The sequence below is a fragment of the Myxocyprinus asiaticus genome, chromosome 31 (genome assembly GCF_019703515.2).
Source record: "Myxocyprinus asiaticus isolate MX2 ecotype Aquarium Trade chromosome 31, UBuf_Myxa_2, whole genome shotgun sequence".
In the NCBI taxonomy this organism is placed as follows: Eukaryota; Metazoa; Chordata; class Actinopteri; order Cypriniformes; family Catostomidae; genus Myxocyprinus; species Myxocyprinus asiaticus.
In genome coordinates this window covers 11,632,927-11,659,295 of record NC_059374.1, presented here as the reverse complement: position 1 = coordinate 11,659,295, position 26,369 = coordinate 11,632,927, and the positions used below count along the sequence as shown (strand labels likewise).

Genomic DNA, 26,369 nt, shown 5'->3' with positions numbered 1-26,369 from the left:
ATGCCCATTGCAAATGGCACCCCAGCCTGACTTGGACATGTCTGTCCTGACAATGACACGCCTGGACACTTGTCTAGGGCAACCCCTGCCCGTAGAAATGCAAGGTCCATCCAAGGGCTGAATGTGCAGTGACAGATCGGCGTGATAGCCATGCAATGCATACCGTGGCTTGTGAGGCATGCTGTCATAGTGAATGAGTCCAACTCCATCCCGAGAAAAGAGATGCTTTACACCGGGGAGAGCTTGCTCTTTTCCCAGTTGACCTGAAGCCCCAATGCTGTGATTGAGACCTCATCCTCCTCCCAAGCCCCGAATGAGACATTTAACTCACCCTGGGGCGAGCTGCCTGACTCATCCATGAACTCGACTGGGGCGAGTTCATGGATGACATGGGGATTCACCCAGCGGAACCACTCCCAATGAGGTCCCCAAATCTCCCCCAGCGCTAACCGTCACGGCCTTGTGCCCGTAGGCAGAAGGACCGGGGCTGGGAGCGGCTGGAGTGGCTTTCCCTCTGAAGAAAGAAAGCCATGACCACAATATTGCCATGGTCATGCTCTCGCAATGAGAACATGAATCATCCACGATCGCTGCCTCAGCATGCCTACAGCCCATACATGTGAGACAGCAATCGTGGCTGTCAGAGGCGGAGAGATAATGACCGCATCCAGAAACTGCACATAAGCGGAAAGACATCTTTAAAAAGACGCTCTCCGTCAGTGCTACTCTTAGAGAAAATTTACTCTTTTAATATGCACAAGTGTGGCTGCTGAAGTGCCCAGGGGCATTCTCTGCACTTATCTGTGCAAGAAGGGGAGAACCTGCTGTAATGCGCCATATATCCAACAGCCATCTTAACACTCTCGCTTTCGCTCTCATAGTCAGAGGTGAATGGAACAGCAGTGGATTCCTCAACACCGCTTAGCTCCGAAGAAAAAATCTGAATGAGTGGTTGCAAGCCGGCTCCTTTTATACCTGTATGTCCGGGGGAGTGGCATGCAAATTCCACTCGCCAATTCTCATTGGCCTTTTAGGGCTCCCAAGTACGACCCCTAGTGTCACTACATCGACACAATGTCGAGTGAGTGACAGATAGAGAACAGTAAATATATAGGTAGCTAATATGTATAGCTAATACTCGCTAAATCTCTTTGGGTGAGGGGTGAAGATGAGTTTAGGTACAGATGCTGTGTTCCATTCAAATCGGATGTGGGATATTCCACTTGATATCTCCGATCTCTGACTAAATGCATTCCAGTGCCAGATGCTCAGAAGATGACATCTAAGGAAACAAAACTGCAACACTCCTGTTAGCTTAGCAGGTGTTTGACTGTAACCAGAGATGTCTCTTAACAACACAATTCATAAACAATCTGCAACGCTAGCATTTGTGCTACAGGTGTACGATTATCGAAAGAGAGTATAATTTCCCATGTTTTGAACACCTGCTTGTAGAGCCGTGGAGGGTGGGGCCAGGCTGGAATGACGCACACGCCCGGTCCCCAATCAGCCTGATGGGGCGCGCGAGGGATAAAGGCGGCCGGGGACGACAGTTAGAGAGAGAGAGAATTACAGGCAGCTGTACTGTGTGTGTTTATGGTGGTGTATTTTTAAGTTGTTCATTAAATTATTATTTAAGTTGTCAAGCTGGTTCTCGCCTCCTCCTTTCCCTCGTACCCCCTTACACTGGTGCTGAAACCCGGGAAGGAGGAGGGATTCCAGTCGTCCAGAGTCCTCGACACTGCCAGCCACCCAGGGGTGTGCCGCTGCCATCCGACGGGGGACAGAGTAGCCCGACCACCCGGACGCGGGGAATGGCCGCCGTCCATGAGGCGAGAGGGGACGGGACTCCCCGACCACCTGGAGTGAGGGAGCCACTGCCGGGGGCGGAGGAGTACCCTGCCGTCCCCCAGGAACGCGGAGGGGTTGAGAGAAGACCGCCGTCTGCGGGGGGAGGAGGGAGGCTAGTAGTAGGGCCATTGCCAGGGGCGGAGGAGTGTCCCCATGGGACGCCGGGAACGCAGAGGGGTGTTCTGTCCACTGGGGGTCGGAGGTCTGACTCCGGTCCGCCCGGGGAGGAGCGGCTGCTGTCCACCTGAGAGGGTGGAGGAGTGATCGAGGACCACGCAACGGTGCATCAGAGAACTGGTGAGTTTCTTTTTCTCTCTCTCCTCTCTCTCTCTCTGTCGCTCTGTGTTGGCCTTTCCCTCGCCTATTTTGTTTTGTTGTTGTTTTTCCCCTCCTATCTCCTCCCAGGTCGAGGAAGGCGGGTATGACCCACCGGCAGTCGAGGCGCAAGGCATGCCCCCTGGAGAGGAAGGGGGGAGGTATGTCATGCCGGGGGCTCCCCGGCCTGAGGCAATGCCGGGAGGAGTGTAGAGCCGAGGAGGGCAGGGCCGGGCTGGAATGACGCACGCCAGGTCTCCAATCAGCCTGATGGGGCGTGCGAGGGATAAAGGCGGCCGGGGACGACGGTTCGAGAGAGAGAGAATTACAGGCAGCTGTACTGTGTGTGTTTATGGTTGTGTGTTTTTGTTTAAGTTGTTCATTAAATTATTATTTAAGTTGTCAATCTGGTTCTCGCCTCCTCCTTTCCCTTGAACCCCCTTACACTGCTACTCTGCTAACATTTGTTAAACAAGCTTTAATATCATGTAATGTAGGAACTTTGACTAATGCATCGATATTATTGAATAAAAGTGAATGTTTATCACTTATTTTGTGCATCTTCTTGGGTGCCGACAAGATTGTGTGACATCACACACCTGCATCTTGGCAAAATCAGAGTTTACAAATTTTCGCACGTCTTTCCAAGTTGTAATTATGACTTCAAGTGGTGTTCCATTGCACTTTTCCCTGTAGGAAGTTAGAAAATCCGACTTTCCGAGTTGAATGGAATGCAGCAAGAGGCAGATTGCTAACGTTAGCTAGCTAGCTTTGCTAGCATCACTCACACACCTTTCTTTATGCTTCCTTTCAAAGTGCCGATAAAAGTTTGACGTGGTCCCAGCCGTCTCTGTAAGCATTGCATTGCAGAATTTACATACTGCTGTGTGTTTTCTTTTGGACGCTTTTTTACAGATGAACTCTTTGTGGTTTAGGTCAGTGTTTCCTATTAAAAAATGCCATGGCACACCACTATCCCACAAAACCATCGTCGATAGTTTTCCTTTTCAAGAACTTGTCCATGTTTTCTGTCTGTCTTTGTAGTATGAACTTGTAATGTTTGAAATTCGGCTATGCAAAAAAACGCAAATAATATAGGTATGCTGTATAATGAGGTCACAGATGCCAAGAGTGCTAATTGGATAATGAAAAACCAACAAATTTTTGTCTTTTCCAATTTGTAGATTTGTTCTTGCAAATTAATTCTTGCAATGGCAGAGCAAGTACGTACATTTTTTTAAATGTATTTACTGTATTTTCTGGAAATAAAGTTGCACCTGACTATAAGTCGCTCCGGGTCAAATCGTGTTGTTGATAGAGAGAGAGAAAGAAAAAAAAAGTCGCACTGACAGAGGTTGGATCCGGCAGGCACTAGGACCCGAGAACAGCCGCCCGGCCTCCATTCACTGGTTCAGATGTCAAATGTGCTCTGTGAAGATTACAATACCACAGAATCTACACATCAAATCACTGTGTTTTCGGGCTCATTTAAAACAGGAGAATTTGCTTTTAGTAATCATATGTAACAATTTCTCATATTCTTTTTATGTTTCATGAGACAAACATGACAAGTAAGCCACATCTGTTCATAACATCTGTTACTCTATGCTGTGCACAAATAAACAGCTTTTAGTCTGTGAGTAAAACAATACACCTGTTGTATTTTATTCATTCATTCAGTTCACTGACTGAATGTTTTTCTACAAGTGTGATGATGAAGCATCATTTTGTGGGCATGTGAGGAGTTTGTTAGAACGATAATGCTATGATGGACAAAATATTTAAACTGGTTGCATAAAATACTTTGTAATGGAAAATGTACTGAATTGGCAACTTTAAAACTTTTCTACCATCTCTATGCCTTCACTAAAATACTGGAAAAAAAATGTATTTATTTATTTTGAGGAATTTTATAATTTTCCATGGCACACCTGACAATCTTTCACAGCACACTAATGGGCACAGTGGTTGGGAAACACTGGTTTAGGTAGCCAAATTGTATTACAGAAGATTTGGCTGACATCTCTCAGACAGCCACAGTTTTTTCTCCTATCTTCTGCATTCACTTTCTTGGAGTGTGTGTGAAGGGGGGCGGGGAGGGGTGACAGTGATAATGTGCGCCTTTTGTCCACAACAGTTCCCCGTATCCAGTGAATCCCGAACGCCTCTTTAATTCTTAAGCACTGTTCGGTGACTAACTCGGCGGAGGAGTTATGGCACCAGGCCCAGTACTCGTGGTATGCTCCTTTTCAGGTTAGCCCATGTGCTCGGGCTCAGTGCTCCATACGTGGTGATTCCCCTTGGTAATCCCGTATGATGAGTTTCAACTGTTCGGTTTCCCTGTAGGTGAACCCTGTGTTTACCCTCGCCAGAGCTTTCTCTGCCTCGGCCACTGTTGCTGCGTACCCTCTCTGTAGATAGGGTCCTCCGGTGGTATCATTCCATATGTGAACTTCCCCGTTGGTAAGTCCATGTAAGGTATTCTCCACATGTTACCCTTCCTCTGGTAGGATGTGGTCTCCGTAGTGCCCTCCCTCCTGGAGAGGGAAGAGCACTTCCCAGCTCTATTCTAGAAAGTGCTCGGCGGGAAATTGCTTAACAGCAAATCAGGAAAGGCTCCGCCGGTAGCCTCCTTGGGTAAGTTCCTCCTCCCTCCTTAACGGGACTAGGGAGACACCTTACCTAACTCGCTGGAAGGTCATGATGTGGTTGATCACTCACTGTGAGGCACGCAGCAGCTTGCCCATGTCCACTCTTCCGTACCTCGTGACACGGTTCAGCGCCTGCAGCATTTCCTATAGGAACCCCTAGTGTCACTACATCAACACAATGTCGAGTGAGTGACAGACAGGGAACATCTTGGTTACTGATGTAACCTCTGTTCCCTGATGGAGGGAACAAGATGTTGTGTCCCTCCTGCTGCGGCTCTGAACTGGCCGCTGACATGGCTGGGACTCTCTATTGGCTCCTCAGCATAAATCTGAATGAGTGGTGCACGCCATCTCCTTTTATACCCGTATGTCCAGGGCGGAGAGTGGCATGCAAATTCCACTCACCAATTCTCATTTGCCTTTTTTATTTTAAGCAAAGGTGATTGGGGCTCTCAAGATCGAACCCCTAGTGTCACTACATCGACACAACGTCTCATTCCCTCCATCAGGGAATAGAGGTTACATCAGTAACCAAGATGTTTTTACTTATACACATGTGAAGGAGACACACATCATGTGCCACTCTATGGCCCGCTTCTCCAAGCCACAATCGCTTCATGTTGGATTGTTACTTACCTTGATCTCACACTCCACACCAGCCGGTCTCCAGGAATATATGCTAAGTTCTCAGTCTATTCTTCTTTTGGGGAACATTCATCATTGCAAATAGCTGGTGGAAGATGGGTTTTCAGGCTTTCTGCTTCCAATGTTCTCAATTCTCTGTTCATCATAATCCCTAATGCATCAATATCGCTTCAAGTGGCAATATTTCATTTTACTAGAGCATTCGGTTCTCACCGATTATGTTTTGTGATTATACGTGATGTAGCGTGGCTGCAACACACCTGTGTAACCGAGCTTAGGTTTACATATGTGGATCTGTTCACTCAGCGTTTGCATGCCCAAGGGTATCCTACATTGGGGAAGCAAAATAAAATTTTCATGCATGTCATCAGGAATAGTTCTCTGCGTACATGGTCTGGTTATATTCGTTAAATTAAGATCATGCTCTCGCATTTCATTGGTCGTTCCCATTGCACATTAAATAACAAAGCGTTCTTGACTTTTATATGTTTAAATCTGCATTCGCTTAAAGTGGCAGTATCATCTGTTGCTACATGTCCTCTGACACCTTACATTAGGCATTGCTCATCACATTTCTGTATCTCATTAACAGTACAATGAAGATTTCCCTCTAATACAAGCAATTATCAAAGCAGTCAAGGTATTATTTCCATATCATGTTAACTGTTTCATTTTATGAGAGTCATCTGGCATCATTACAGTGTAGAGTTTCACATTACTATGGGTCACTGAAACTATTAATTATTTTATTAATGATAGGGCCATTAAGCTTTCTATGGGGCCTTTCACACAATGGGGCTTTATCACAAATGTTTGAAATTCCAAGCTTCATTCCTCAGTTTCTGCATACATTTCATTTCTGCAGCTGCTGTTCAATGCATATGCTCCCCATTAAAGGAATAGTTCACCCAAAAATTAAAATTATCTCATAATTTACTCACCCTTATGCCATCCCAGATGTGTATGACTTTCCCTCTTCTGCAGAACACAAATTAAAAATTTTAGAAAAATATCTCAGCTCTGTAGGTCCTCACAATGCAAGTGAATGGGTGCCAAAAACATTTACACTCTAAAAAGCACATAAAGGCAGTATAAAAGTAATCCATTGTATTTAACCAGTTAAGTGGTTAAATCCATATCTTCAGAAGTAATATGAAAGGTATTGGTGAGAAACAGATCAATATTTAAGTCCATTTTTGTTAGAAATTATTCTCCCTTCCCAGTAAGAGGCATATGCATGAATAATGTGAATCACCTAAAACATAACAAGAAGAATGTGAAAGTTAAAGTGGAGACTGACTGAGCAGGGAGGAGAATTTATAGTGAAAATGGACTTAAATATTATGTTACTGTCTCTCATTGTTTGCATACTTCCGTGTTTTTACCCACCATCCCACCCCATCTCCACAAGTTTAGGTCCCATCCTGGGCAGGGGTAAGCTCTGCTCCCTTTTTGTTTGCTGTTTACCCAGTCTAGTGCTGTCACAGAGATTGGTGAGATATCTCAGGACACTTATTTCAGTGATATATTTCATGTAGAATTTTCTTTTCTGCATTCTATTCCATAAAAAAATGTTTACAGCAAGTTAAAAGTGCTGTAAGTGATTTCAGCTATTCTACTTCCATGAGACTGAGCCGTTGGATTAGCCATGCCCCCTCTTTCCAAAACCCAAACTCCAAAGAAACCAAAATGAGCTTAATTGAGTGCAGAAACGGTTGTAAAAAAGTCAGTTGAGGGTTCAAAATAGCACCCTCAACTGACAACTGTAATGAGCAACATGGCATAAAAATGCATTATGCCTCAATAATTCACTGCAACTACAATACTAAAAAGAATGCGCAAAATGATTGACGGGCAGAAAGTGGCATTGTCTGCAGCCCTCAGAGACATTTTTTTTAGCTGTTTACAGAGTCTACAGTTGTCACAGAGACCAGTGCCATATCTCATTACACTTATTTCATTAATATCTTTCAGGGAGTAGGACATTTTTTTTGAATACCTTTCTATGAAATAAATCGCTTACAGAACCTTTAAATAATCCTAAGTAATTAGATATACAACTGAATACGTTACAAAATACATTTTACAGCATGTAATCTGTAGCGGAGAACATTTAAAAAATAACCCTCCTAACCCTCCTAACCCTCCTAACCAGTCGTGATGCGATAAGATTCCAGCCACATGCAATCGGTCTCTCCTGGTCGTGACCTGGTGTGGATCTCCTACACTTAGACAACTAATAAAATCAAAAATTAGAACAGTTTGTTTATTGAACTTAATCCTTTTATCACTGAAGCTGTGTATGGACATCCCTAAAGGGATAAATACACAATCACACAAGTAGACAAATACAAATGAATGTCTGCAACATAAAATAAACATATCACATTTAGGACTTAGTTAACTAATGTTTGCAAAAGTTCTATAAATGTTGTGGCAGAGAATGAAGGCAAACACAAATGAATGCGTGGTGACATTCCTTTGAGGCCTTTATTTAAAAAAAACAAAAAAAAAAACACAGGTGAGCTAGGGTGGGCACATACCCACCTGACCAGGTTGATCTAGAAACTTGAAACTTGTTTGTAAGCAGTTGTTCAAACTGGTTTTACTTTTACTGGTACTCTGGTTAACCTCTTAACTTCCTTTGAGTAAGAATTTCTTCCAAGAACTTACTAAGCCTGTTAGCTTAGAGGGGAAGCCAACACATTATTTCACATTTATGTTTAGAATAGGCCTGTCAGTAAAATGTTTAATTAAATTAATTCCATGATGTGCCAATAAATTAATCAAATTAATCCAAATTAATCACATATCAATATTTACCACGAAAGGCCCCCCAAATGAAGGTAATTTAGAATATAATAATTAGTAATTATGAATATACTGTATAATAAATATTAAAATTCAGACCATTTAAATACATTACATCATATACATATATTGTGGCAACAAACAAGTAAAGCATTTAGACAATGCAAAAATAGTCTTTAAAAGTCAAAATATTGCTTATTTCCATATCATTGAACATAACCCTGTTATTGGCCTACATTCCTCTTCTTTATTTTTAATTGATGGTCTATGTACTCCTGCGTCAAACAGATGCTTTTGAAATGTGTTTCACTTTGGTTGTGTCGCATCTCACTAGTTTTCAGCGCCAAATATAGTTTGAAACTTTGAAAAATGTGTCTCTATACCCTAGCTCTCTAACTGTGAAGTTAACATTTCATAATATTATAAATATGTGTTTGTGATTAAACGATAAAATACACTGAACTTTTTAGTTAATTATTTCCATACATTTCTTAAAAACAAACAATAAATGCTGTGTTTTGTTTATGTTAGACCAAATATAGTTACATGTTTTTACATACTTTTCTGATATCTTTCATTCTTATTCCATACAAAATAGGGTTTAGCACTGGTTGAGCCATCAAGAAATAAACTGATATGAATATACGTAACAGCTGGCATTCTGATATTATCAAACCTGCTTTGGACTGTTTAAAAAAAGCAGCCCAAAGAAAAGTTAAATAGTGATATGTGTCACAGTCACAGTCACCGTGTTTCTCAGGACTCTTGTTTTGAAGTAGTTTTCATCCTTTGTCTTCTGTTTCCCCCGTACTACGTTTCCCAGTATACACTGCCCTCATCACTGCCATCTGTTCCCCATCATTGTCACATGTTCACGATTCTGTCATCAGCCCTCTTGTGTATAAATACCCACTAGTTTAGTTCCATCATTGTCAGTTCTTGTTCATTGTTGGTTGTTACATGTGTTTATGTTAGCCATAAATATGTTATTGTGCAATATAACAAGGTAAGCACAACAACAAAGAAGTATGTCATTTTGAAATCCAAATTAAGATATCCAGTCAGTTTGATAGATGTAAAAATTTGTATCTATTTCCATATTATTTGTTTTAAGCGCTGATGCTTCTAACATAAGAAAATTTCATGCCTTGCTCACCAGCGCATTTCAGTGCATTTCTATGCTGTGTAAAACCATCCCAATGCTCTTATATCAATGCTCACTCCAGTACTAGTTTCTGGATCTGAAGAAAATGATAGTTTGTGATGCACTTCATTGACTGTCATAACTTACAGTACACAGAGAGTGATAGTATTCCAGCTTTAAACTGTGCATAAATAAGGGTGTTGTAACCACTCCTACCAACCACCAGAGGGAGCCCTCTCCCGAATAATAACTCTGTACCATTTCTTCTTTGGTGATTTCCTATTTGAACTATATAAATACCATGCTGTTCCATTTTGACTCTGTGAAGTATTGCCAGTTTACCCTGCCTTACCAAGCGGTTTGCCATTGCTGATTGTTGTGACCATTGCCTGTTTTCTTGGATTTACTGCCTTTGGATACCCCTTTGTTTTGTTTGCCTTGTTGGACTGTCTTTTTGGTTTATTGGATTATACCGCCTGCTTAACAACTACCTCTATTTGCCTGCCGATTTGGATTGTTTGCATGTGTACTTTAATAAACTTCCTGCACATGGATCCTAACACTGTCTCCATGGCCAGTTCGTTACAGATTACTTCGCCTAACATGGATCCAGCGGAAGTTTCACAGCTCCAGGCCGAATTCACGCACCAGTGCGAGGTATTAAGGGGTTACCAAGACCATCTGAATAACCTACGAGCTGCCAATGAATGTTTGACACAATACATTCACTCACTGCCAGCTCCCCATGCTAAACTGGTAAGCTTTGCTCTATCTGATAAGTTTGATGGTTCTGCTGAAAAATGCCTGGGTTTTTTACGAAAATGCAAGGTATTTTTCTCAAATCAGCCTGAATCATTTGATCAAGATGCCAGGGAATGTTCTTTTTTTGATGTCATTCTTTACCGGCAAAGCTCTCGATTGGGCCGCTGCTGTTTGGGATAAAGATACTCAAATCCAGGTTTCATTTGATTACTTTGTTCAAATCCACGAAGTCTTCGAGTATCCAGTGGGCGGCCAAGATATCTCTGTTTAGCTACTTCATCGATCAGCAGCGGATTATGCAGTTCTGTTCAGGACACTAGCGGCTCAGAGTGGGTGGAATGATGTCACTCTGCAGACTGTTTTCCGTGAAGGGCTTAGCCTGAAACTCAGGATGGAACTGACCTGCAAGGGTGAAGGTAAGAATCATTCTGAATATAACTATGGCCATCAAGATTGATGACCTGCATCGGAATGCTTCACGGCCTCAGTTTCGCTTCACCTCAAATTCTATAGTCTCGGTACAGGCCCAGGCATCCACTGTATCACCCGAACCCATGCAAGTTGCATACAATCGTGTTTCCATGGAGGAACACCAACGTCGACGCAACGAAAACCTTTGCTTTTACTGTGGTTCACCAAGTCATTTCAATGCTGCGTGTCCACAAGAAATCAAGTTTCCCTGAGTCAAGGCAGCATGTGAGTACCATGATCATTATATCATCCATCTCACATAATTTTCTGTTGCCTGTAGAGATCTCCATTGGTGATCATGTAAGATGTGTTTTAGCATTTAGTGGATTCTGGGGCTGCTGTTAATCTCATTAATCAAGAGATTGTTCAAGAACTCAACATACCCACCATTGAATGCTTTTCTAAGATTAACATCACCACTATTGACAACGCACCTATTGGTACTGGCATAACACAACAGACTGTTCCTATAACCATCAAGATTGGACTTTCATGTAGAGAATATCTCACTATATGTCATCAACCCACGCATGCTCTTATCCTGGGTCATCCCTGGCTGGCCATCCATGACCCATCGATATCCTGGAACCAAGGTGAGCTCACACATTGGTCAAGTTTCTGTCATAAACATTGTCTCCATGTTGCTGTTTCCAGGCCTTGCCTTATCACCAGTATTGAGAGTCCAGAATCACAGAAGGAGACCATGATTCCCAAGGAGTATGCAGAGTTCAGTGAAGTGTTTAGTAAGATTAAAGCTACACAACTTCCTCCTCATCATCCATAGGACTGTGCTATTGAACTTCTGTCCAATACAGCTCCACCGAGAAGCAAGGCGTATGCATCGTCACACCCTGAAACCCTCGCCGTGGAGAATTACACTAAGGTAGCCCTTGCCTCCGGTTACATCCGTCCCTCCACCTGCAGCAGCTGGGGAGGTTTCTTTTTCGTAGAGAAGAGGGATGGAGGTCTACGTCCCTGTATCGACCATCGAGGCCTGAACTCTGTCAGCATAAAATATCGTTACCCATTACCACTTATCCCCTCAGCCCTTAAACTCAGTGAAGCCAAGATCTATACCAAACTTGATCTAAGGAGTGCTTATAACCTCATCAGGATTTGAGATGAGGATGAGTGGAAGACTGCTTTCATCACCACCAGGGGGCACTATGAATATTTGGTCATGCCGTATGGACTTGCTAATGCCCCCTCAGTTTTCCAGTCCTTTATCAATGAAATATTCAGAGACTTACTGATTCATTGTGTGGTGGCTACATTGATGACATCCTCATCTACTCTCAAAACATGGAACAACGTATCCAGCAGGTCAAAACAGTCTTATCACATCTCCAGGAACACCAACTATTTGTCAAGGCAGAAAAGTGAGTTCCATACTTTTCATACCACTTTCCTGGGTTACAATATCAGCCATCAAGGTGTGGAGTTGGATGTCTCAAAGGTAACAGCAGTCACCGAATGGTCTCGACCATCTAAAATCAAGGAACTACAGCGGTTCCTGGGCTTTGCAAACTTCAATCGCGGTTCCATTAGGAATTACAGTACCATTGCAGCACCACTCACAACATTGCTCAACGTAACTATGATGTGGGGAATAAATAATTACTATCCATGAAAGCAGCACTCAAAGTTATCACCGATCACAAGAATCTTGAATATATCAAGGCAGCCAAGAGATTGAACCCACGTCAAGCACGATGGTCATTGTTTTTCACCAGGTTCAATTTTAGTCACTTACCGTCCTGGCAGCAAGAACAGCAAGGCAGATGCACTATCACGCAGACATGATCCACCTCACCTCCAACCTCACCCTGGGTCCATCCTGCCACCATCTGTCATCATAGCACCGATTAGCTGGGACATCATGGAGGAGATACAATGAGCACAACAGCATGAACCATCACCACCTAACTGCCCCCCTACCAAGCACTACGTACCCTAAGCTCTACGTCAGAGGACTATCCAATGGATCCACACTTCCCTGAGCACAGAACACCCTGGTATCCAAAGAAGTGTTAACTTGGTATGTAACTCTTTCTGGTGGCCATCGTTGATTCATGATGTGACTAACTATGTGAAGTCTCGTCAGGTGTGTGCCCAATCCAAGACCCCCAGAAAACCCTCCACGGGGTTGCTTCAACCACTGCCCATACCACAAAGACCATGGTCTCACCTGTCCATCGACTTCGTCACAGACCTGCCAAACTCCCATGGATATACTACCATTCAGGTAATAACTGATCTATTTTCTAAATCATGTAGACTTGTCCCCCTCAAGGGTTTACCCACTGCCATGGTAACCGCTAATGCTTTGTTCCACCAAGTGTTTAGGATCTATGGATTACCAGATCGGACGCGATGTCCTCAGTCCACAGTTCACGTCCTGAGTTTGGCAAGCGTTCTGCAAACAACTGGACATTAATGTGAGTCTCACCTCTGGTTATCACCCCCAGGCCAATGGACAGGTGGAACGTCTAAACCAGAGATTGGCAGATATCTTCTGAGCTATTGTAGCCATGAACAGGAGAAGTGGAGCGACTTCCTGTCCTGGGCCGAATGTGCACAGAATTCCCTCACTCATACCTCTACGGGTTTAACCCCCTTCCAATGCGTGCTGGGCTACCAACCCCCGATGTTCCCTTGGTCAGAAGAACCTTCTATGGTGTCAGCGGTGGACTATTGGATTAGGCAAAGCGAGAGGGTGTGGGACAGTGCAAATGTCCGGCTACAGCGAGTGGTCCGAGCACAACGCTTCCAGGCTGACCGACGGAGGTGCCCCCTTCCCAACAAAGGGTCTGGTTGTCCACAAGGGATATCAAGTTGCGGCTACCCTGCAGGAAGCTCAGTCCAAGGTATGTGGGTCCTTTCAGAATTATCCGTCAAATAAACCCAGTTACTTACCGTTTAGAGCTTCCTGCTAATTAACGCATTTCTTCTTCCATGTGTCCTTGCTGAAACCCGTCCACCTGGTGTCTGGCTCTGGAACCATGGTTTCTGAGCCTCCACCTCCATTGGAGGTAGGTGGAGCCCCAGCGTATATGGTCAGAGATCATGGACTCAAGACGACGAGGGAGCCAGATGCAATACTTGGTGGACTTGGAGGGCTACTGACCAGAGGAGAGATCATGGGTTGCTGCCAAGGACATATTGGACCCGTCCCGATCCAAGAATTTCATCATGCCCATCCTAATCGTCCAGCACCATGACCAAGGGGACATCCCAGTAGAACACCAGGAGTTGTTCATAGAGGGGGGTGGGGTTCTGTAACATCTGAGGTTGTTACCCCTCCTACCAACCACCAGAGGGAGCCCTCACCTGAATACTAACTCTGTACCTTTTCTTCTTTGGTGATTTCCTGTTTGAACTATATAAATACCATGCTGTTCCATTTTGACTCTGCGAAGTATTGCCAGTTTACCCTGCCTTACCAAATCTTATATGACGCAACAGTGTCTGACATTGGCAAAAAAAAAGCAGAGCTCTATAATTAAGTAACATTAACGTTGGCAAGCCAGAGATGGACATGGCAGATGAGTCATCGGTTTAGCATGTATGTGGAATTTCCAGGATCCAGGAAGACGGGGACTGATAAGAGCTGATGGAACTAAGGCTGCTTTGCTTCGAGTCTCTAGGTCAAAACTGCAAGGAGCTTTAGAACAAAGGCTGAGTGTGTGAGCTGTTTGTTCTCCATGCTTAAAGACAATTTTCCATGGTAGCTCAGACTTGAATCTTTATTTCCTAATACAGTTCTTATTGTCAGAAAGTGAGATCCTCACAATAAATAACCCAGAGAACCAGAATAGGCTGGCCGTGGAAAAGCAGAAGCGAGAAACTAGCGACATTCCCACATATCTTCTCTTTAAAGTGGTGAAGAAGAAACTTTTAAAAATGCTTTTATGAAGGACTGATCATATAGATTCTCAGATTACAACAGATGAAATTGTAACACGTGCTTATGGACCAGATATCAGAAGCCAGGACTCGGCATAGGGGAGAGAGAGAGCAGAACAGGGGGTGAATAACTCGCACGGAGTCCTCAGTTCAGTTTTGAAGGCAGAACAAAATGAAGCAATATAACATGAAAGGAAAACATTCAAATGATTCAGTTCTCTAATTACAGTCAATCAGTTGGGGTACAATCAGTAAGTTGTTCACAATCAGATTACTCGAGGTTTAAAACTCTAGTCAAGTAATTCACTGTTTCGTAACAACAGAAAAAAAAGATTTGGTTCAAATAGAAATTATCAAATGAATCGGTTAAATGACACCGCTCAGATATTTGGCTCAGTTATAATTGAATCAGTTTGTATCTACTATCTAGATAAAGATTGTTTTAATGCAATAATTCTGATGACCGCTGAATGCTGTTATACGAGCTGCTGAGTGTTGTGCAGAGAATGCTCTGATTATCAGACTGTGAGCCAATTTTATCAAAATCAGACAGAGGGCCAGAGAATAAATTATTTCTGGGCCAAATTTGCAAAGTGTGAAACCATCCGGCTCTACTCAATTTAAGATCCAGGACGACATGACTACCCCCTATAACAGGCACCTTTAAGAAAGCCCTGAATTCACTGGGTAAGGCCAAGTTTGGCCCTGAAATAATTTTTTCTCTGGCCTTCTGTCTGATTTTGACAACATCAGTTCGCAGTCTGATCATCAGAGCGGTCTCTGCGCAAAACTGAGTGGTGAGTTTTACAACACTTAGCAGCAGGGGCAGACTGGGAAAAGAAATAGGCCCGGGATTTTACAAAGAAACTGGCCCAAACGGGGGCAAGGGAAATGTGGCCCAAAAGTTGTTTGGGGGGGGGGGGGTGTTTCGCTGTCGCTGTCCATTTCTGCATACCGCTGCCCCCTTCGGCATATCGTGGTGGAATTTTGTGGCCCGTTCTGCATAATGCAGCGGCTCATTTCAGCTTATTGTGACCCATTTGGCCTCGTTTCATGGCCGGCCTATTGGGAAAAGTCCCGGTTCTCCCGATGGCCGGTCTGCCCCTGCTTAGCAGCGAATTGTGAATAGCCCTGATGTATAGCATCTCAAATGTTGCTCTGGTCATTCTGAAATGCCGGAGCCAAATCCTGCATAGAGTTTGCAGAGCATAAAAGTAAAATACTAACTTGAACTGTGCCGAAGAGCAGGTTTATTTACACTTTTGTTTCATCAGACACGTAAAGAAAAATATATTATTCAGTATTATCAAAAATTTTTCAGAGTATTTTGTCTGGGTGCTTCAAACAAGTAATTTATGAAATATAATAAAATTGTTCTCTTGAACACAGGGGATAGAAATGCAATTCACATTGTTTTTGCAATATTGTGATTTTTCGCATAAATTAAATTCATAACTTGGAAACATATCTATTGAATCACACACAGATGTTATTTTCCTTACGCTGAGAAAATGTTATGATGCAACAAGTGACGTGACATTTTGGGGCTGTACATTACTGAAAGATACATCCTCTGTCTTGTAACTGGATTTGCATAATTATTATTATTATTTTTAATTTTTTTTCAGTTGCCACAATTTAAATAGAACTGTTTCTGGTTGCATGCAATCATTTGGCTCAACTGACAGAAAAGATACACAAAATACACCAAAATTACAAGGTACCTTTCATACATTGTTACTTTTTTTTACTTTTCTCTCTTTTTTGTTGTTTTTTTTTTACATTTTATCTAAATGTTTTTAATGTAAATGTCATCTACTTTGTTATTTAAAGCTACATATATTTGAAATTATACACTTATATATTACGTATTGTTTAATGTATACATTTATTGTAAAATTTGCATTGTATTTGTACAATGACATTTTGAACAAAGCTTTTAAAGTGAAGAGATCATTTAAACAATTTATTTGTCTAAAAAGACAAAAACAGCATTAATATCATTAATATTTCTGTTCTCTCTCACCTTTCTTCCTATTTTTTAGAAATCAAGCTGTCATGAAAAATATTTCTTTCACACTGGACGGATACAGAGGAATATATGATCAGAAATATATTTTTGTGGTTGTACTATCTTTACTGTATCCTGTCATGATAATTTCTAACACTGTTCTCATCTATATAATATTTGTTGAAAGAGTGCTACATAAGCCAATGTATATCTTTATTTGCAATTTGGCATGTATTAATTTATATGGTGGCTCTGCTATGACACCTTTTATTTTGACCAAAATGATGACAGAGGATTATCAAATTACATGGTTTTCTTGTCTTATGCAAATATTTTCCATATTTACGTATGGTAGTTGTGACATAACAAACCTAACATTTATGGCTTATGATCGATATATTTCTATATGCTATCCTTTAGAGTATGAAAAAATAGTCACCCCCACAAAAGTGATTCTCGGTGTGACAGTTTCATGGCTTTTGCCATTTGTGCGATCTGCTATCACTATCTCATTAACAGCCAATCTTAACATTTGTGGGCAAATCATTGAAAAAGTGTACTGTGACAATTTTTCAGTGGTGAAGTTAGCATGCTCCGACACATTGAGTAATAGTATATATGGCATAGTTATGGTGTTCCTTACAGTCCTACTGGTTGTCTTAATTTTCTATACTTATGTAAGGATCATCATAATCTGCTTAAATTTGTCTAAAAGAGGGCATATTAAATTCAGCACATGTGTCCCACATCTAATAGTATTGCTTAACTTTATTATTGGTTGTTGCTTTGAATTGTTCCAAAGCCGATTCAATATGCGACATGTGCCTTACACTCTTCGTGTAATACTCTCTCTGTATGTACTTATTCTGTCCCCTATCATCAATCCAATTATCTATGGCATAAAAACTAAAAAAATAAAGGAGGTCATGATAAAAAAGTTTGTCCCACGTTCTAATTAAGGCAAACTTTTGGAACTTGTGGAATATTTTTTTACTGTCGTATATCTCTGAGGAAACGTTATATTTATTTGTAAATTGTAACACAAATTGATGATAATACTGTTTTATGTTACCAAGTGTACATAAAACTTTAGCATGTTATATGTACATGCACTTAACCGTCATATGTGCAAAAAAAAAAACAATTTTTTTACTGTCTGCAGCTATTATCTAGTGTTTTGAAAGTAACAGTGCATGGGTTTGACAAAATACAGCAGCCCAGCTGAGTTTTAGTTTTCATGCTTTGCTTAAGAGTGTATTGGCAAATGACAAGTATTCCTCACTGTATTATTTGACCCATATTTAATGACCTAGTTCTGTTAAAAATATTAACCCTTGTATGTACATTAAATCAATTTAATGTCTACATATATCTAATAGAGTACTGTGTATTGTTTGTAGTATAGTAAGCATTTGTACACTACGAAACTCTTTTTTAAAAAAAAAATATTTTTATTTATTTCTTTTTTTTTATGAATGATCACTATATAAATTATTACTGAAATTTCAACTTCATGCTTTAAGTGCTATATATTCTTTAATGGACATTATTCTTGGAATGCCCATGTAGTGTACATTTTCAAAAGTAAAGCTGTCTAATTCTGAAGTCTACTGAAGTTAATTTCTAAGCACAATAAATGTTCAATGATGGTCTAAATATACAATTATCTCTTGAACTTTTGCACTTTCAAACATCAAGGTCCACATGGTACAAACCAACCTTTATTGAAGGCTTTAATTCAAAGCTACTGTAAGTCACTGGAAGAATTATTCAACTCTCTTATACTCTGGTTTGAATGTCACCAAATAAAGGGAACTTGATTACCAACAATCGTAACTGAACAATCATACAAATATTAAAATGATATGTACAGTTTGATAAATATTGGAGAAATTACACTTTTTTGAAAAATATATTAAAACAAGCAGCAAATAAGAGGATACAACCTTATAAAAGCTAACCCTTTGAATGGTTGCTGAAATGTTAATGTTCATATTTGAGTGATAGTCAAAAGTTTATGTTTTTGTATTTTTTTACAGAGCCTAAACAAGATTAAGCAACTACAAACTAAGCACTTGTGTACACTTAAAGATTAGTGGATAGGTTAACCTAAAAATGAATAAACTGTTAATGTAGCTATAGATGACCATGACAGGGCCCTAAATATCATTTGCATGATATATACTGCATGATGACATCTGATGCACAACAATGGTTTTGTTCATTTTAAACTCCCCAATGCAACAGTTTTTTAAGTGTAATTCAAATTAGCAGGCTCTAATCCAAGATGCATGATTTAGGACTCAGTGCCACATTATTTCAAGTATACTGAAACCATTTTAGTGGATTTAAATTAAATATGCGAAATGTGGTGTGTGAAGAAAACAATGGAAAATCAAGGTACACATCAATTGTGAACAAAATACTTTTATTTTTTGTGTAATTTCCATTCTAGACCATATTAAAAATGGCAAATTATGCAAAAATAGACAGTATTATTTAATTGTGTGGATACATACAATGCTATGAAATTAGCAGCAAGACAAAGGAGTCTACCATTTTGTTCCAAAATGTATAAAATATCATTCCCACCACAGAATGAATGGTAATTTGAGATTAGGTGGAAATTACATTTGTCATGATGTTTTAGAAAAATCTGACAAAATGACAGTTATGCATGTGCAGTATATCAACTGTTGGATGACAATCTACACTATTGAGAGTGTTTAATAAAAAAAAAATTAAAAAAAATTAAGGGAGTTTATTTTTTAAAAGTCCACAGAGCCAGAATTGCAGAATTGCAAAAATGTAAGCAAATCATAACGTAACAGCTTTTTAAACTAAAACATTTTAAAAATCAAAAGTTGAATTTGTTAACATTAGATGCACTATAAACTAACATGAACAATTGTATTTTTCTTAACTAACGCTAAGATTAATAAATGCTGTAAAAAAAAATGTATTGCTCACTGTTTGTTTATGATCCATTAACTAATGTTGATGAATGGAATCTTATAGTAAAGTGTTACCGGTGTAGTTTATTTGTAGATTATGTATTTTGTGTAGCTCAATATGTGTTTGACAGCCAGTAGCATCTAATAAAATTTGTGGAATTAATGAATCATGATCTATATTTGTTGTATCATCTCTTTGTTATATGAAAAATAAAATATAAAAATGTATCAGAATATATTTTATTCTATTATTTTCTAAATGTCTTGGAATTTTTTTGAAAAGTTTACACTTTCTAGGCATTTTGTAGATCCATTTGTGATTGATATACATCCCAGGTCTCTAAAGATCATTATATGTAATAACATACAAATACATCTTTATTATAATTTTTTCTTCACATTTTAGAATAATAGTAAATCATCAAAACTATGGAATAACATAAATGGAACTATGGGAATTACGGTGTGACTAAACAAAATCCAAAATAAATCAAAACTGTGTTATATTTTAGCATCTTCAAAGTAGTCACCCTTTGCCTAGATTTTGCAGACATGTACTCTTGACATTTTCTCAACTTCTTGAGGTATCACCCTGGGATGCTTTTTAAACAGTATTGGAGTTCCCATCTATGTTGAGCACTTATTGGCTGCTTTTCTTTATTATTTGGTCCAAGTCATCAATTTCAAAAACTTTATTTTATTTTTTTTATTTGTTTATTTTAATAAATTTTAGTTTTATAATGAAAGAAATTAATACGGTGGCACAATTATATTTTTGTCTACAAAACTAATTTCAAACATTTAAGCATATGCCTTCAGATCAAAAGATTTTTAAGATCATGAGAAACATTTCAGGCAAGTTTTTCAAAACTTTTGACTGGTAGTGTCTTTTATTCAACTGAAAGTCACAAAATGCAAAACAATGCAGGTGCATTTTGAAATGTTTTTAACTAATCATCTTGTAATAAATGTCACTTCAGTTCTACTTTCTGAGTATGAATTATCAAATGCAGTAAAAGACAGAATGATATGCAAGCACTGTAAAAGGTTTTGCCACAAACTCAACTGACTGGCTTCTCTCCTGTATGATTTCACATGAGTCTTTTCAGACCTGGTTGATTTTAGTTGAGAGCTGTGGTGGTTCTGTAGGTGTCTTTGCATAGTGCTTGTGTTAGCCACGGTGTACAGCACTATTTTCTTACAGTGCTTACATATTGGCTGTGTCTCCTTTGGAAGGCTGCGTCCTCCGGAGGTCGCATTTGTCGGCCGCATACGTCATCGAGGCTGTCTCATTCATTTTTATTTTTTATTTTTTTTATTTTTATAGGGCATGCAAAAAAGGTTAACAATTGTATAAATGTAAGAGCATATACATAAAAGGCATTGACAATAGATAAAAAATAAGAAAAAAGAAAGACAAAAAAAAAAAAAATGAAACGAGACAGCCTCGATGACGTAAGCGGCCGATAAATGCGAATAGAGTAGGTAAATGAAAAACAATTGTATTATATTTAAATAAAATACTAGACTCCATCTTTCAAAAATCTTTATTTAAATTATTTATTATAAAGAGTCAGTTTTGTGGATTTCTAAAAAAAAATATTCTGTAAAGTGCGCGGGGAGTGTAAGAGAGATGGGGTAGTGTCACTTTACTCACAGCTGATTGGTTCAATATCTGCTGGTTACAAAACTGAGTACTAGTGGATTACTAACGCATGTGGACAGATGATTTACTTTATTTTATACTTTGCTTATATATTATGCTTGAAGTCAATTATAATCAGCTATGATGTCATATTCATATATGCACATTCGTGTAATAATGTATCTATACATTTACAGTATGTCTTCAATGTACTTGATAACACTCAAAATGTATGCAGGGATATTAAGCATTTCTTTTCTTATTCAATGTTCAGTGACTATGTTTTGTTATTCACGATACCATGAAGTGCTAGAATTAGTTACGGTCATGATTAAAAAAAGTATTGTTCACTCAGTTTTAGGCCCTGAATATCATTGAGACCCAGGCTGAATGTGTTCTTTTCCCTGCTAGAACACAAACATTAAGATAAACCAAGCTCGCACGCAGATTTTTGGACAAATATTTTCTCTGCTCTTCTCTCCTAGCTCTCTGCAAAGACTACATCTCTGAAGCCTCAGTCTATTACTAGACTTTGTAACATTAGAGAAGAGATGAGGCAAGATAGCAGGATCTAAACGCAGATTGTGTTAATGCAAAAACAAATAAAAAAAATTAAAACATATGAAACATAAGAACTGAAAAAACCATTACAGGCTAAAACTGAAAATAATTGACAATAAACAGAGGAAAACACAGGGATTAAATACACAAGGTCTAATAGGGTTAATAAGACACACCTGGGAGTGATAAACACAAGAACCAATGAACAAAGACAAGGAAACAGACTACAAAACCCAAATTGCAACCAAACACACAAAGAGAACACTGAACATATATGGCGGCCCCTGGTGGTCAACGGGGAATCCCTATCATAGCCCCCATCTTTAATGAGCAGCTCCTAACACTCCTAAAACACAAGTTCATGGGAGGAGCAAGAGACCACGGGGGACCGGAGGGCGCTGGAGATCAGCATGGACCAGGAGGCCAGTGTGGAGCCGGTGGAAGACCCAGAGACTGGTGTGGAACAGGAGGCAGGGGAGAGATGGTGGAGGACCCAGAGACTGCCATGGACCAGAAGACCAAGGCGGAGCTGTCGGAGGACCCAAAGACCACCATGGACCAGGAGGCCAGGGTGGAACCAGCGGAGGACCGAGAGACAGGCGTGGAGCATGGCCTGGCGAGACCGGGCATGGAGCATGGCCTGGCAAGACAGGGCGTGTGGCTGGCATGAAGGCCTTGGAGAATTCAGCCATGGCATCTTGTGGAATGTGGCTGGCGTGGAGGCCATGATGGGGGATTCAGAGGTCAGGGGAACTGGAGAATCAGAGGGTTTAGAGGTCAGAGTAGCATGAGACTCAGGGCTCAGAGCAGCTGGGGACTCAGAGAGCAAGGCACTAGGGGATTCAGAGAGCAAGACACTAGGGGATTCAAAGAGCAAGGCACTAGGGGACTCAGAGAGCATGGCACTAGGGGACTCAGAGAGCAAGGCACTAGAGGACTCAAAAGTCAAGGAACTTGGGAGCAAAGAACTAGGAGTCTCAGGGGGTGGAGCCATTGGAGACTCAGGGGGCAGAGCCACTGGAGACTCAGGGGGCGGAGCCGTGGAAGAGTTGATGAGTGGAGCATGGAAGACTCAATGGGCAGAGCCATGGATGACTCAATGGGCAGTGCCATGGAAGACACAATGGGCAGAGCCATGAAAGACTCAAGGGGCAGAGCCATGGAAGACTTGAGGGGCAGAGACATGGAAGATTCGAGGGGCAGAGTCATGGAAGACTCAAAGGGCAGAAGGGTGGAGACTCAGGGAAGTTGGAGAGCTGGTCAGACTGGGCAGGGGCATCACAGGGCTGGACAGACTTGTAGCAAGTGTCGGATGGGTGCTGGTTGCCGGGCTGAGCAACAGACTGGTAGCTGGTGTCTGACAGTTGCTGGCTACTGGTTGGAGCAACGAACTGGTGGCTGGTGTCTGGAAGGTGTTGGTTACTGGTCTGAGTAAGAGACTGGTGGTTGGTGACTGTTGGGTGCTGGTTACTGGGCTGAACAACAGACTGGTGGCTGGTGTCTTATGGTTGCTGGATACTGGGTTGAGCAACAAACTGGTGGCTGGTGACTGACGGGTGCTGGTTACTAGGATGATTAATGGCTGCTGGGGACTGGACAGGCTCGTTGACTGTCTCAGGGAACTGGACAGGCTTGTCGACAGCCTCAGGGAACTGGACAGGCTCGTCGACAGCCTCCGTGGCCGGGAGCACTGGCAGCAACTGGGGAACAGCCTCCGTGGCCGGAAGTGTCTGGCAGTGACTGGGGAATAGCCTCTGTGGCCGGGAGCACTGGCAGCGACTGGGGAACAGCTTCTGTGGCCAGGAAAGCGACTGGAAAGCAGGGACCCTTACCACACTGCTGTGGGAATGGCCTCCGTGGCAGAGGACACTGGCACTGGGATGGGCAAGGCTTCAAGCACTGGCTCTGGGATGGCAGAGGCTTCAGGAACTGGCTCTTTGACCATGGCAGGCGTGGGTGCTGGCTCATTGACCGTGGCAGGCGTGGGCACTGGCAGTGGCAAGGGAATGGACTCTAATGAAAGGGAGCTGGGTGCTGGAGGGGGGTTGCTGCCTTATCCCACAGTTTATTAGGAGAATGTGAGCCTCAAAGCATAGTCAGTGAACTCAACCAAGGAATGTTCACATCTCCATGTTCATGTGTCTTGTTTTCATTGGTTTATTGTCTCATTATCTTGTTTAGAGTTCTCAGTGTTTATTGGTTATCTTTGTCATGTGTTCTCCCATGTTCATGTATTTAAGCCTCATGTTTTCCTTTGTCCTCTGTCAGGTATTGTGTTTGGTGTAACGTTGTCATGCTGTTCAAGTCAAGTCCATGTTCAAGTTAAGTCCATGTTCATGTTGGATTTCACGATTGTAAATAAACTGCACTTGGGTTCATCTTCACTCTTTCATCATCGTCATTGCCAGTGCCAGCAGCATCATTACAGAATACCTGACTGCCCATAATGAACCCAGCAGTTCTACTCCTATGCCTACGTCAGGGGAGTCGTCCCCTAGAGGATTATGTCGAGGACTTCTGCACTCTGGCCTGCCAGGTGAACTTTAATGAGGTTGCCCTAAAAGACATTTTCCGTTTTGGACTAAGTGAGCCAATCTCCACTTTCATGCCTGCCGGTCGCAGTTCCCTCAGCCTCGCTCAGTATATCGACCTTGCCCTGCAGATCACTGGTTCTACGTTCACTGTGGGGGAGGCGGATGCCGAGCTAGTGTTCCACGACATGGCCGCTGAGCCAGAGTTCCACGACATGGCCGCTGAGCCAAAGTTTCACGTCATGGCTGCCGAGCCAGAGTTTCACATCATGGCCGCCAAGCCAGAGTTCCTCGTCATGGTCGCTGAGCTAGCGCCATCTTTTGTCACAGCAATGCCTCAGCCTGCTTCATGCCATGTCACAGCAACACCTCAGTCTGCTCCATGCCATGTCACAGCAATGCCTCAGCCTGCTCCATGCCATGTCACAGCCACGCCTGAGCCTGCTCAATGCTATGTCACAGCCATGCCTGAGCTTGCTCCATGCCACATCACAGCCATGCCTTAGGCTGCTCCATGCAATATCACATCACATCACAGCCATGCCTGAGCATGCTCCATGCCATGTCACAGCCACACCTGAGCCTGCTCCATGCCACATCACAGCCACGCCTGAGTGTGTTCCATGCCATATCATGGCCACATCTGAGCAGTTGGACCTGGAGATGGTTCCCGCCTTTGTACCCACCCTTAGTTCTCCTGAGCAGGCAAGGGGGACTTTCAACCCTCCGACCCCTCATGGATCCTCTGAGCCCTGGACTCCGCCTTGACCTGTCAGTCCTTCGACACTGCCTCAGCTCTGCATTCCCTCAGCTCCACTGCGGTCCTTCAGCCTGTCGGCTTTGCCGGGGTTCCTTGTCCCTCCGGCTCCTCCTTGGTCCGTCAGTCAGCTTGGCTCTCCGATCCTCTGGCTGCGCCTCGTCCCTCCGATCCATCAACTCCACCGGGGACCTCCTTCCCTACATCTCCACCTTGGCCTTCAGTCCCACCGGCTCTGCCTCAGTCTTCTGATCCCCCGGCTCTGCCTCAGTCTTCTGATCCCCCAGCTCCGCCTTGCTCCTCCAAGCCTCCGGCGCCGCCTTGGTCCTCCCTGCCTCCGGCTCCACCCTGGCCCTTCGAGTCTTCGGCTACTCTCCGGGTATCCAGTTCTCCATGGCTCCGCCCCTCGAGCCTCTCATGGCTCCACCCCCCACGGGCTCCGCCCTGATCCCATACTCCACGCCCTGCCAAGCCATGCCTCAAGACCACCCTCCAGCTCCCTATTGAACTTTGAATATTATGTCATGTTTTATGTGTTTTGTTCATGTGTTGGGGTGTCGGGAGCCGCCCCTTAGTGGGGGGGATATGTCATGTGTATTTTGTTGATTCTTGTATTTCATGTCTTTTATTTTGAAAGTTATTTCCTGTTTCATGTCATGTGTCCCTAGTCATGTGATTTCATGTTTTCCCTCCATGTTCATGTGTCTTGTTTTCATTCGTTTATTGTCTCGTTATCTTGTTTAGAGTTCTCAGTGTTTATTGGTTATCTTTGTCATGTGTTCTCCCATGTTCATGTTTTCCTTTGTCCTTTGTCAGGTATTGTGTTTCGGTGTAACGTTGTCATGCTGTTCAAGTCAAGTCCATGTTCATGTTCATGTTCATGTTTATGTTTTGTTCTACTTCACGTTGGATTTTCCAACTGTAAATAAACTGCACTTGGGTTCAACTTCACTCCTTCATCATCATCATTGCCAGTTCCAGCAGCATCATTACACTCAATATTCCAAATTTGTTTAATTCATTTATTAAATTTAACCAATTTAACCATTTTACATTACATTTTATAATGCGCATAATCAGATTATAGTTACATTTTTATGGATATCCTGATTACATTCTTGATTACATCACCAGTCAGCAAAAGACAGTAACTAATGTGCAGGTCAGGGTTGCACCAGCTGTGCGAAAGGTCTCATGTAGTTGGGATGTAAAGTTGACATTAAGGGCTTAGTAGCTACTAGTTAGTTTTTAACTAAGTTAGTGCTTAATTTTATTGCACCACCTGTTTTAATGCAAGACTTAGCTAGTAGGTCGTAAGATCTCCGTCAAGTAATGCATAGTTGCATAATATGAC

General features: G+C 42.0%; 1 protein-coding gene across 1 annotated transcript; it reads left to right on the top strand.

The window, feature by feature from the left end:
* Positions 1-16,614: 16,614 nt before the first annotated feature.
* On the top strand, positions 16,615-17,526 carry LOC127422103 (olfactory receptor 11A1-like). The gene is made up of 2 exons (XM_051665466.1): positions 16,615-17,150; positions 17,370-17,526. Exons 1-2 carry the CDS (start codon positions 16,615-16,617, stop codon positions 17,524-17,526), a joined length of 693 nt encoding a protein of 230 aa, XP_051521426.1.
* The last annotated feature ends 8,843 nt before the right edge of the window (positions 17,527-26,369 follow it).